At 47.3% G+C, this 12,730-nt stretch overlaps 4 protein-coding genes across 4 annotated transcripts; 3 read left to right on the forward strand and 1 right to left on the reverse strand.

Annotated features, from left to right (window-relative positions):
• Window positions 1–892: 892 nt before the first annotated feature.
• ENH_00001430 (Methionine aminopeptidase , related) lies at window positions 893–3,749 on the forward strand (the record flags this gene model as incomplete). The annotated part of the gene is made up of 3 exons (XM_013578187.1): window positions 893–945; window positions 1,167–1,526; window positions 3,395–3,749. The coding sequence occupies 3 exons, from the start codon at window positions 893–895 to the stop codon at window positions 3,747–3,749; spliced, it is 768 nt and encodes a 255-aa protein (XP_013433641.1).
• A 22-nt stretch (window positions 3,750–3,771) lies between these two features.
• ENH_00001440 (hypothetical protein) lies at window positions 3,772–5,214 on the forward strand (the record flags this gene model as incomplete). Its single annotated transcript, XM_013578188.1, has 3 exons — window positions 3,772–4,014; window positions 4,977–5,045; window positions 5,188–5,214. 3 exons carry the CDS (start codon window positions 3,772–3,774, stop codon window positions 5,212–5,214), a joined length of 339 nt encoding a protein of 112 aa, XP_013433642.1.
• Window positions 5,215–6,333: 1,119 nt separating this feature from the next.
• On the forward strand, window positions 6,334–8,261 carry ENH_00001450 (hypothetical protein, conserved; the record flags this gene model as incomplete). The annotated part of the gene is made up of 5 exons (XM_013578189.1): window positions 6,334–6,521; window positions 6,671–6,802; window positions 7,214–7,254; window positions 7,804–7,895; window positions 8,193–8,261. The coding sequence occupies 5 exons, from the start codon at window positions 6,334–6,336 to the stop codon at window positions 8,259–8,261; spliced, it is 522 nt and encodes a 173-aa protein (XP_013433643.1).
• Window positions 8,262–9,854: 1,593 nt separating this feature from the next.
• ENH_00001460 (proteasome PCI domain-containing protein, putative) lies at window positions 9,855–11,529 on the reverse strand (the record flags this gene model as incomplete). The annotated part of the gene is made up of 4 exons (XM_013578190.1): window positions 9,855–10,301; window positions 10,605–10,781; window positions 11,136–11,227; window positions 11,499–11,529. 4 exons carry the CDS (start codon window positions 11,527–11,529, stop codon window positions 9,855–9,857), a joined length of 747 nt encoding a protein of 248 aa, XP_013433644.1.
• Window positions 11,530–12,730: the final 1,201 nt, after the last annotated feature.

Here is a 12,730-nt window from a genome sequence, read left to right on the forward strand (position 1 = left end):
CCCTAAACCCTAAACCCGAACCCGACCCAACCAACCACATCCCTCGCCGCTGCAGTACCAGGGCTTTCCCAAGTCCTGCTGCGTCGGCTACAAACCCTAAACCCTAAACCCTAAACCCTAAACAGTAAATTGTGAAACTTCTGTGGCGTTCAACTAACAGTGGTGAGGTGTGCCTTACAGCCGCAGCAGCACGTGCAGCAGCAGCAGCTGCTGCTGCTGCTGCTGCTGTTTAAGCCCAGGTTGTCATGCGGTGCTGCTGCTGCTGCAGCTGCCACTGCTGTTGCTGCTGTTGCTGCTGCTGCTGCTGCTGCCGGTGCTGCGTGAGTTCGCGTGCTGTTTCGCTGCTGCTGCTGCTGCTGCAACGGCTGCTGCTGCTGCTGTTGGATTTGCTGCTGCTGCTGCTGCTGCTGCTGCTGCTGCTGCTGCTGCTAGGCCGCTGGAAGAAGGGGATATTGTGAATGTGGACATAACAGTTTTCTACAAAGGCATGCATGGAGATTTAAATGAAACTTTTATTTGCGGAGAAACAAAACCCGAAAACAAAAGACTTGTCCAAGGCGCCTACTGCTGCCTCATGGAGGCCGTCAAAGAGGTGCTGCTGCTGCTGCTGCTGCTGCTGCTGCTTCTGCTGCTGCTGCTGATGCTGCTGCTGCTGCTGCTGTGTCCGTGCTGCTGCTGCTTCTGGTTTGTTGCTGGTGATGTGTTGGTGCTGCTGCTGCTGCTGTTGTTAATGCATCTGATTGAACTCCCTCGCTACTGCTGAGTGCAGCGCTGCTGCTGTTGCTGCTGCTGCTGCTGCTTCTGCTGCTGCTGCTGCGCTTGCTGCTGCTGCTTTTTCTGAACTGTTCACCTATTTGGGGTGTATGTACACCTGACGCAGTGCAAGCCTGGAATGATGTATCGAGAGATTGGGAGAATTGTCTCCTCTGTTGCAGACAGATACGGGTAAACCCTAAACCCTAAACCCTAAACCCTAAACCCTAAGCCCTAAAGGCTAGCCGCGAAGTCCTATGGTCTAAACTCTGAATTGTAGCTTTTGGCCCTCGAGATGAGAGCTGGTGTTTTGCATCTTGCGTCCTAAACCCTAGACCGCACGCTGCTGCCCTAAACCCTAAACCCTAAACCCTAAACCCTAAACCCCCGCGGTGCGCGGGGTGTACGTACAGCTTGTCCGTGGTTCGCTCCTACTGCGGCCACGGAATTGGAGAGCTTTTCCACACGGCCCCCAGCATCCCTCACTACAGAAACAATAAAGCAGTAAGCAGCAGCAGCAGCAGCAGCAGCAGCAGCAGCAGCAGCAGCAGCAACAGCGGTAGTGGTAGTTGCAGCAGCAGTGGTGCTGGTGGCAGCAGCAGCAGGAGCCGCAGTAGCAGCCGCCGCAGCAGTAGTAGCGGCAGTGGCGTAGCAGCAGAAGCACCAGCAGCAGCAGCAGCAGCAGCAGCAGCAGCAGCAGCAGTAGCAGCAGCTGTAGCAGCAGCAGCAGCAGCAGTAGCAGCAGCAGCAGCAGCAGCAGCAGTAGCTTTAGCGTTTGCACGTTTCTGTGCACATTTGCCTTTTGCTGCTGCCTCTCCCTACCCCCCTTTGCTGCCCCTCCCCCCTGCACCCCACCTCCCCCGCTCCCGCTGCCGCTGCTGCTGCTGCTGCTGCTGCTGCTGCTGCTGCTGCTGCTGCTGCTGCTGCTGCTGCTGCTGCTGCTGACTGTGGGGGTGATGCGCCCCGGGCACGTGTTCACGATCGAACCAATGGTCAACCTGGGGGGCTGGCGCGACCAGCTGTGGCCTGACCAGTGGACCTCCGTGACAGCAGATGGTTCTTTTTCTGCGCAGTTCGAACACACTTTGCTTTGCACCAAAGACGGAGTTGAAGTCTTAACCAAAAGAACTCCCAACTCCCCCAAACTCGAGATCGACACCCTCGGCTTCGACTGCCCCTGACGCCCACCAGCAGCAGCAGCAGCAGCAGCAGCAGCAGCAGCAGCGCAGCAGCAGCAGCAGCAGCAGCAGCAGCAGAGCAGCAGCAGCGCAGCAGCAGCAGCAGCAGCAGCAGCAGCAGCGCAGCAGCAGCAGTGGTGGTTGTGGTGGTTGTGGGGAGGTTGAAGGAAAGGGGGAAAGGGTTTTGAGAATTATTTTGGAAAGAGAAAAACGGGAAGTGGGGTTTTGAGGGGGGAGCCCGAGGTGTACGTACACCGCAGAGGGGTGCGGTGTACGTACACCTGGCAGTCGCGCGCGAAACGCGCGAAAATGAACGGAATTTGGAATTTAAAAAGCGGAAATGAAATAATTATTAAAAAGGAATAAAAATAAACCAAATTTAAATCAAAAACGCGAAGTTTAGCCGGCGAACTGGCGAAGTTGCTGCTGCTGCCGCTCGCCGCCGCTCGGCCGTGCGCCACTGGCCGTTTCTGCAATCAAAGGAATTCAAATTTTACTCCATTTCTGAAATCTTTCAATTTCTTCTTTTTTCAATTTCAAATGTTTCAAACACACGCAGAAGAGGCTCTTTTTCCCTGCGTTTAGCCCCTCCGCGCATTGCTGCTGCTGCTGCTGCTGTCCTGCTGCTGCTGCTGCTGCTGCTGCTGCTGCAGCGGTGACTCAGGGGGAAGCTGCGATTGGTAGTTCGTCATTTTCGAGAAACTTTCGGCTGTTTGTTTTTTGTTTTTAGTTTTGAATAATAAATTAAAAAGAATTTTAATTTTCTGTTTTAATTTGCGCCTCTGCTGCTGCCGTGGGGCTCCCGAGCACACGCGTAGGCGGGGCGGGGCTCGATCTGCATGCCTTTGAAAAGGGGGTTTGAGCGGTTAAAAGTGTTTTAAATTGTTTTTAAATTATCTAATTTTAATAAAAATGTTTTAAATTGCATTTAAAAGAATAAAAGCGGCATTTAAACGGTCCGAAGAGGCGTTTCGACGACTTAGCGGGATTCAAACCAACTTTCCGGATATCGCCACCAAACTGGACTCCAAGCTCAAGACCCGTCGATAGAAATCCCAAAAAGTGTTTGTTTTATCTTTTTGCAATTCTTTTTTATTTTAAATTCATTTAAAGTTTCATTTTCAAAGAGTTTCCCCTCCGCCCCTCCGGGTGTCTGGACAGCGCGTCAATTCAGGTGTCTAGGCAGCTGCGCACGCAACCGACACATCGGCTCCATTTCTTTTTCTCTACACCCCTAACCCTAAACCCTAAACCCTAAACCCTAAACCCTAAACCCTTTGCAAATTGCCTTTTTGGCTTTTTTGACTCCAATTTCGCCTTCTAAACAGCAGCAGCAGCTCCTTCTCCTCTTTTCAGGTCCCCTGCTGCTGCCACACAGCCCGCAGCAGCAGCAGCAAACTTTCTTCTTGCAAATTTAAATGGTTAATTTACACATTTCGTTTTTTATTCTTTTCTAATTGCAGTTTTCAGCAGCAGCTGATTACCTTCTCTGCCAAACCTGCAGCAGCAGCAGCAGCAGCAGCAGCAGCAGCAGCAGCAGCAGGTGCTGCAGCCAGAGGACGACGAGCAGCAGCAGGTGCTGCAACAACAGCAGCAGCTGCCACGCCTGCTGCTGCTGCTGCTGGGCGTTTTCTGCTGCAGTGCGGCAGAGGAAAGGCGCAGCAGCGCAGGATGCGCAGCCGCAGCGCAGGAGCTTTTCTAGCAGCAGCAAACCTGCAGCAGCAGCAGCAGCAGCAGCAGCAGCAGCAGCAGCAGCAGCAGCAGCAGGGGGCGGAAGAGCTCGCTGAAGAGCAGCAGCTGCTGCAGTCTCTTTTTTGAATTATTGCAGCAGCCAGGGGCAATGCTGCAGCAGCGCTCCGCGCTGCACTTGGCGCTGCTGCTGCTGCTGCTGCAGCAGCAGCAGCAGCAGCAGCCCGCGCCCCTGCCAGCAGCAGCAGCAGCAGCAGCAGCAGCAGCAGCAGCAGACCGCCCGCTGCAGCTAGAAGACCTGCTGCACAACACTCCCTGGCAAATGGGAAGTTATGCTTTAGAAGACATCACAACAGACTCCAACTTGACATTATGGCAAAGAACTTATTCTTCAGTCAGGGGGCCCCCCTCCCTCGAGGGGGCCCCCCCGGGGGGCCCCCCGGGGGCCCCCAGGGGCGGCTGCGGCTGCTGCAGAAAACGAAAATAGTTTTATCTTCTTCCAGGTCTAAATCTGCAGTTCCGATTTTGCAAACTCTTTTTGGTGCTTTGTTTTTGGTTTTGAGTTGGTACTGTTTTCGAGTGGGCTTTCGCCACTACCTCGTGAGCGAGGGTTTAGGGTTTAGGGTTTAGGGTTTAGGGTTTAGGGTTTAGGGTTTGGGGTTTGGGCGGGGGGCTGGGGGTTGGGCGCTGCTGCGGCAGCGGGGAACCAGAGGCGCATGCGGCGGTTTCGGACCTGCGGAGAAGGCACGCGGGCTTTGCACCTTCAGGGTTTAGGGTTTAGGGTTTAGGGTTTAGGGTTTAGGGTTTAGGGTTTAGGGTTTGGCGCGGGGTTTGTTTGTAGACGCTGCCTCTCGAGTATCTGCTCACTGAAGAGCCCTTTCCTCCTGCTCGTCTTGGTGAGATTTTATTTCATTTAATCCAATTAAATCAAATCCTGCATTTTGCTGCTGCTGCTGCTGCTGCTGTTGCTGCTGTTGCTGCTGCTGCTGCTGCTGCTGCTGCTGCTGCTGCTGGTGCTTTGCTTTCTGGTGCCGTCCTGTTCCGCTCGGGCGGTCCTTTTTGGCTGTTGTTTGAGGGTTTGGGGTTTAGGGTTTAGGGTTTAGGGTTTAGGGTTTAGGGTTTAGGGTTTAGGGTTTGTTGTAAGTTGCTTCTGTGTGTGTGCGTTGCGGTGTACGTACACCTCAGCCACTGCTGAAGAAATCGCCGAAGCAAAAGAAAACTCCAAAACGAACTTTTCTGCTTATCAAATTTATTTATTTATTTATTTATTTATTTATTTATTTATTTATTTATTTATTTATTTATTTATTTATTTATTTATTTATTTATTTGTTTTGTTTTGTTTTTAGGGCTCAGTTAAATGCGTTTCGTTTGGGCAATTTGCTGGACGACCATATCATAGAACTGTACTTGACAGCTCTCCAGGTAAACCCTAAACCCTAAACCCTAAACCCTAAGCCCTAAACCCTAAGCCCTAAACCCTAAGCCCTAAACCCTAAACCCTAAGCCCTAAACCTTAAACCCTAAACTCCTTGTAGTGGAGTTTCTGTCTTGTGATTTTGCGCAGGAGCGGATTACAGCTGAGAACGCGTAAACCCTAAACCCTAAACCCTAAACCCTAAACCCTAAACCCTAGATTTGTCGTGGCGGGTGCGGGCGGCACTTTTTCTGCGCGTTTTTCGCGGGTTCTTTCTCTCTTAGTGCCTGGCAATTGTTATTTTGAATGATTTATTTATTTATTTATTTATTTATTTATTTATTATTTATTTATTTATTTATTTATTTATTTATTTATTTATTTATCCTTTGGGGTGTACAGACAGGCCGACACTGTGATCCTCAGCTGGTGGCCCCGCTACCAGGCCGGCCTTGGGGGGGCCCCTTCATATGTGTATTTGCCAGTGAGTTTAATTAATTTTGAAAAATAATTAATTAAATAAATTAAAATAAATAAATAAATAAATAAATAAATAAATAAATTCATTTTATTCAGTTCTTGTTTCTTTTCTTCTCCACTTTTTTTCACTTCTTTAGACCCCTTATTTGTTTTTCATTAAATGCTTTTGTCTTTTTGTTTTTTTTGCTTTCTTTTATTTTGTTTTATTTATTTGCATTTTAATTTTATTAATTTAATTAATTCCTTTATTATTTCTTTTAGTTCTTTATTTCTTTTATTAATTTATCTCTTTATTTAATTTATTTGATTTATCTTATTTAATTTATTTAATTTATTCAATTTATTTAAGTTATTTCATTAATTTTTTTAAAACTTATTTCTTCGTTTCAATTATTTCATTTGTACCTTTTCCGGTTTATTTAATTTGTCTTATTTTTGTGATTTATTTTATTTGCGCATTTAATTTATTTATTTAATTCATTTCATTTAATTCACTTTTAAATTAAATTATTTTCATTTTCTTTTAAATATAATTTAAATTAATTCTTTTTATTTTTGCCTTTTTTTTTATCGCCTCTGGTCTTCACCTCTGTCTTTAATTTCTTTTTTTCTTTTTTCTTTTTTCTTTTTATTTGCTGATTAGTCCTTCAACGATTCTCCTTTTTCTTTTAGTCCATGCGTTTCAAAATAAATAAAATAAATAAAATAAATAAAAACAAAAAGAAAACTATTTATCTTTTGCTGCAGCGCCTTTCTCCCAAAGAACTGGACAGCTGCTGCTCCGCGCGTTTTATTTTAATTCCAATTAAATTGCCGATGCAAAAAAGCCAAGAAGAGACAAGTCCTCTTCACTTCGCCCTCGGCATTATTGACAGGGAGTCAGCAGCAGCAGCAGCAGCAGCAGCAGCAGAGCAGCAGCAGCAGCAGCAGCAGCAGCAGCAGAGCAGCAGCAGCAGCAGCAGCAGCAGCAGCAGCAGCAGAGCAGCAGCAGCAGCAGCAGCACGGTAGCAGCAGCAAAGCGGAGAAGATGTTGCACTGAGAGAATAGCGGCGGGCGGAAGAAGCCCTCAGTCCGCGTGCGTGCTGCTGCTGCCGTTCTCGCAAAGCCCGAGGGTTTAGGGTTTAGGGTTTAGGGTTTAGGGTTTGCGGCGCAGGAACGGCGCAGTGCGAGTCGTGGACTCCGTCCAAGACCCCAAAAGCAGCTACAGTTTGGCACTGACGCATTTGCAAATGGTGGCCCACGAGTTGGAGTGGCAGCTGAGCATACACTCCAACGGCCGCGGTGCGTTGGGGTGTACGTACACCTCAGAATTCCGGCTTTTTGCCGCTTTTTTTACCGCTTTTGCGCTCCCCAGCTTTTATTTTCCATTCTTTTTCTTTTTGCTTCTTTTTTTTCCTTCAAATGGCACTTTTTGCTTCCAATTTGCGACTTTTCGCGACTCCGCAGCCTTCGGGTGTACGCACTGCGCGGGCGCTCGGGTGTATAGGCACCTCTGGCTGTATCCACTTTCGGAAAAAGAAAAAGACGAATTTAATTCACTTTTAATTCATTTTTAATTCACTTTTAATTCATTTTTAATTTTATTTGTGTTCTTTCTTCTTTTATTCTCCTGCTAATTGCCAAAAGCGTTCATTTCGCCTTTTTGTTCGCGCAACTTCCAGTGTACGTACACCCCAGTTCTGCTGCTGCGCTGCAGGACAGCCCAGGCAATATGTGGCTTCTCGCCAAGTCCCGGAGGTTCGTTTTGAATTAATTTTTTGGATTTATTTATTTCTTTTTGTCCACTTTGCTTCTGCATGCATTCACGAGGCTTTAGTTGAAATTTATTCGAAAAAAGGACAAAAATGACGAGAAAAAACCTATTTGCTGCTGCTGCTGCTTCTGCTGCTGCTGCTGCTGCTGCTGCTGCTGCAGCCGGGCTTCTGCTCGCTCGTTTCAAAGACAGGATATGAAGGATCCGTAAGATAATTAATTAATTAATTAATTAATTGACAAGTTAATTGATTGATTAATTATTAAATTAATCAATTAATTAATTAATTAATTAATTAATTAATTTAATAATTAATTAAAATTGAACAATTAAAATGGATATAATTAATCAAAATAATAAATGCCTGTAGATGTAATTCATTCCGTTACCTCTTGTACATTTCCAATGAGCCCAATTACGATTAAACAACCAACTGCTGCTGCTGCTGCTGCTACTGCTGCTGCTGCTGCTGCTGCTGCTGCTGCTGCTGCTGCTGCTGCTGCTGGGCCAGACCTTGTGGACTGTTTCTACAGGGCTGCTGATGCTGAATAATGCAGCAGCAATTGCGGAAGGGAGGGGCCCGCAGCACGCCATAGGGACGAGAAAGGAATTGGCAGAAACCCTTGTAAACCCTAAACCCTAAACCCTAAACCCTAAACCCTCGGCGGGAGAGAAGCAATGCTCGCGTGGGGCTGAACACCCAGCCTGCTAAACCCTAAACCCTAATGACTTTGTAAACTCCGAGCTAACTGCCAAACTAAACCCTAAACCCTCCTAAACCCTCCTAAACACTGAATCCTCCAAAACCCTAAACCCTCCAAAACCCTAAACCTCCTCAGCAAATCCTAGACCCAAGGCTCGGGGGGAAGGCTCCCAGGGTTTAGGGTTTAGGGTTTAGGGTTTGGAGTTGCGTTTGCTGCAGTGGCTGGAGTTGATGCTGAACAAATCGCGAACAGAGCTCTACAGGGATGAAGGGGAAGACATAGACTGAACCCCAAACCCTAAACCCTAAACCCTAAACCCTAAACCCTCGAGAAGCCAGGCCTGGGCCCCAAACCATGGACTCTCCTAGGAAGGAGAACTTTTAGCCCTCAACCCTTTAGAGATCTGGCCTCAAACCCGAGAATGAGGGAGAAAAAACCCTAAACCCTAAAATGGGGTTTAGGGGGGCTAAATAGCGTACAGTGCAGCGCCGAATTGTTTTTACGCGGGTTTAGGGTTTAGGGTTTATGGCGCTCAGGTGTACGTACACCTCAGGGGCCCCCCGAGGCTCAGCTGCAACTGTTTCTTGTCTCCTTTTTATTTTTCTTTCTCCTGTCTCCCCGCTAGCTAGCTAGCTAGCAAGCTATCTAGTTAGCTAGCTAGTTAGCTAGTAGCTAGCTAGCGAGCTAGCGAGCTAGCGAGCTAGCTAGCTAGTTAGCTAGCTAGCTAGCTAGTTAGCTAGCTATCTAGCTAGTTAGCTAGTAGCTAGCTGGCTAGCTATCTAGATACCCAGCTATCTAGATAACTATCTAGATAGATAGCTAGCTAGCTTGCCGTCGAGAGAGCTGCTGGGGTGTACAGACAGCTCGTGCTGCTGCTGCTGCTGCTGCTGCTGCTGCTGCTGCTGCTGCGTGGAATGTCTGGAGTTCTTTTGAATTAAATGGAGTCAAATGAGCTGAATGGGTGTTGTTGGCAAAGTCTAGAGTTCTTTTCATTTCAATTGGAGTCAAATGAAAAGAAACTTTTCCGAAAACGCGATCACCGGGGTGTACGTACACCCCACGAGGTGTACGTACACCCCAGCGATCGCGAAGATGCAAGTAGTCCATTTTCGGGAGTTTTTCTTCAATTTGAGAAATTCGAAGTTTCATTTATTCTTTTTCGGAGTTTTAAATGCCTAAATGGCACTTTTGAGGGGTCATTTCGTCGGAAAAGTGTGTTTTGAAGAGGGCAAAATCGAGAAAATTCAACAAATGCAAAAAGCGCTTTTCGCGTCTTTTTCGGGTTTTTCGGACTCAAAAAAGACACAAAAAGGTCCTTTTTCTCGCCACTTCTTTCCCAATTTATTAATTCTTTTCTTTTATCTTTTATTTTCCCCTTTTCCCTTTTGCTGCTGCTGCTCAAGTCCGCAGCAACTCCGCAGTCTGGCCCTCCAGCAGCTGCTGCAGCTCTTCTGTTGCTGCTGCCCAGCAGCAGAGGCGGCTGCTTAGGGCCCGGATGCTGCAGCAAACAAACAGAAACACTTTTATCATTTTTAATTTTATTTTTTGTTTTTATTTTTTAAATTAAATCCTTTTAAAACCATTTATATATAAAGAGGCTCTTGGCTACCTAAACCTCTTTTTAATTCCATTTTTATTTTTAATTCAAACTCTTCAGCCCCTTTTTATTTTCCTTTTTTTCTTTTTTGTTTTAATGGCAGCAGCAAAAGACCTGCTGTTTAAAAATAATTATAATTGATTCCATTTAGATTACCCCCTTCCCGCTTTTATTTACTCTTTCTGCTGCAGCAGCAGCAGCAGCAGCAGCTGCTGCTGCTGCTGCTGCAGCTACTGCTACCGTGCTGCTGCTGCAGCAGCAGCTGCTGCTGCTGCAGCTACTGCTACCGTGCTGCTGCTGCAGCAGCTGCAGCAGCAGCTGCTGCTGCGGCAGTAGCAGCAGCAGCAGCAGCAGCTGCTGCTGCTGCTGCTGCTGCTGCTGCTGCTGCTGCTGCTGCGTACCTGGGCGCGTCTGCGAGAAGGACGGGGCGGACCCAGTCGACTTGAATGGTTTGTTGAATGCCATTTATTTTTCCTTTTAAAAGTCTTTTTGCCATTGCCATTAACAGCAGCTTTTCCACATTATCCAAAGACACTTTGCAGGCTGCTGCCACTGCAGCAAACGACAGGCTGCTGCTGCTCACCCCGCTGCTGCTGCTGCTGCTGCTGCTGCTGCTGCTGCTGCTGCTTGGCAGCAAAACTGCTCCTGCTGTGCTGCATGTGAAGGCCAGCCGCAGCAAAGCCACTGTTGCTGCTTTCTGCTCCAAAGCCACCAGGTGTTCTCCTAATTCCTAATAAATAAATAAATAAATAAATAAATAAATAAATAAATAAATAAATAATAAACAAATAATAAATAATAAACAAATAATAAATAATAAACAAATATATAAATAGGATTAAGAATAGAAGGGGAAAGAAGGAGACACAAATGAAACAAAGGATGGAAAAGACAAAAGGGACAAAAAGAGAAAATAAAGAGAAAAAAACAGAAAAGAAACAAAAAATAAATAAAATAAATAAAATAAATAAAATAAATAAAATAAAATAAAATAAATAAAATAAAATAAATAAAATGAAGTGTGGGGCCCCACAGATTGCTCGATTTGCTGCTTGTGGGTCTCCATTATTTCCTGAAAAGCAGCAACACTTCCTTCCGCAAAGGCCTGCAGCAGCTGAAACAGCCACTGCTGCTGCTGCTGCTGCTGCTGCTGCTGCTGCTGCTGCTGCTGCTGCTGCTGCATTGCCTCCAGCACGACGCCTTGCTGCAGCTGCAGCAATAAAAAACTCATAAAATTTAAAATAATTAAATAAAACGAAATAATTAAAATGCGATTATTTAATCGCTTTAAAGAATCAATTTTCGAATTAATTAATCAATCAATTAATTAATTAATTCGACAATTAATCTATTTAATTATTTGATTAAAGAACAATTAATTAATTAAACAATTAATCAATTAATTAATTAATTAGGTTAAATAATTAATTGATTGATTGATTAATTAATTAATTAATTAATTAATTAATTAATTTAGAAATAAAAAAAGGAGAAAAGCGAAAAGAGAAAAAGGAACCTCGGAAGGCGGCGCCGCACGCTGAGGTGTACGTACACCCGAACTGACCAGTTCTCCGAAGTTGTAGAAGTCGGGAGCAATTAAAGCAGCAACAGAAATATCTTTTGCGATTTTTCTTCGATCTTTTTCTTTAATTGAATCTAAAAGGAAAAAAGAAAAGAATTTGAATCAATTGCGGCCAAAAAGAATTCAAAAACGCACAAAATTGCACAAAAACATACTTCCCCTAAACCCTAAACCCTAAACCCTAAACCCTAAACCCTGAAGTCGGATTCAGAAGACTAGCGGAACTGCTGCTCCTAAGCAGCATCACAAACCCTAAACCCTCGAAAACCCGAGACCCTAATTCCTCGAAAACCCTAAACCCTAAACCCTAAACCCTAAACCCTAAACCCTAAACCCTCGGCTTACTTGCAGAAGTGTAGGCCAGGTAGAAAAGCATCTCACGGCAGAATTCTCCGTATTTCTTTCTTGCCTGCGCGCCCCCAAACCCTAAACCCTAAACCCTAAACCCTAATCCCTAGTCGCCAAACCTTGAGTCCTAGCCCGTAAACCCTAACCCCTAAACTCTAAACCCTAAACTTCAAACCGCCAAAACCCAACCCCAAACCCCAAACCCTAAACCCTAAACCCTAAACCCTAAACCCTAAACCCTGACTCTGCAGATTTCGGCCCTGGCGAGATGGTAGGCGGCCTTGACCGCGGGGTCGACCCCGCAGCTGGGAGCGGCCCTGGGATCGGCTTTTCTGGGATCGATCCCGCTGGGATCGAGTGTGGGGTGAATGCGGGGATCCACCCCACAGTCGATCCCGGGATCGGGATCGGGGCGCAGCGTGTGGGGCCGATCCAGCAACTCCTCCGCCAACTCCACTTCTCCCTCGCGAGATCTAAAAAGACTTTCCAAACAAAAAAGATATAATTTAGACTGTGGGGAGTTGAGGCCAGCTCCGCTTCTGCTGCTGAGGCCCGGACACAGCCCCGGCTGCTCCTTTGCTGCTGCTGCTGCTGCTGCTGCTGCTGCGCCCTGCAGCGCAGCCACCACCTGCAGCGCGCCTGCAGCAGCTGCAGCAACAACAAACGCAGCAGCAGCAGCAGCAGCAGCAAAGTGCGAATGCACTGCTAACGCGACTAAGGAGACGGTTATCCCCGTGTGCTGCTTTGCTGCTCCTACTGCTGCTGCTGCTGCTGCTGCTGCTGCCCAAATGCCTTGCTGCCACCAAGCAGCAGCAGCAGCAGCAGCAGCAGCAGCTGCCGCAACGGCAGCAGCAACAGCACCGACCCCAGCAGCAGCAGCAGCAGCAGCAGCAGCAGCAGCAGCAGTCCCCTAAGCCGCAACGCAGCCGCGACGCCGCCGACCCCTCGCCGCCCCTCAGCAGCAGCAGCAGCAGCAGCAGCAGCAGCAGCAGCAGCAGCAGCAGCAGCAGCAGCAGCTCACGAATGGAAGCCAAAACCCCCTCCGCAATTTTAATTAATCGAATTGGATCCAAATGGCAATGCAACTTCAAAAGTCCACAAACCAAAAAACGCAACTTGCGCTCCGCAGACAACACAGGGGGCCCCTCCAGGGGCCCCCCCCCATTGGGGGCCCCCTGGGGGCCCCCCGGGGGGCCCCCCGGGGGGCCCCCCTGGGGGCCCCCCTGGGG

This window comes from Eimeria necatrix, genomic scaffold, assembly GCF_000499385.1.
Source record: "Eimeria necatrix Houghton genomic scaffold, Enh_scaff1041, whole genome shotgun sequence".
NCBI lineage: Eukaryota > Apicomplexa > Conoidasida > Eucoccidiorida > Eimeriidae > Eimeria > Eimeria necatrix.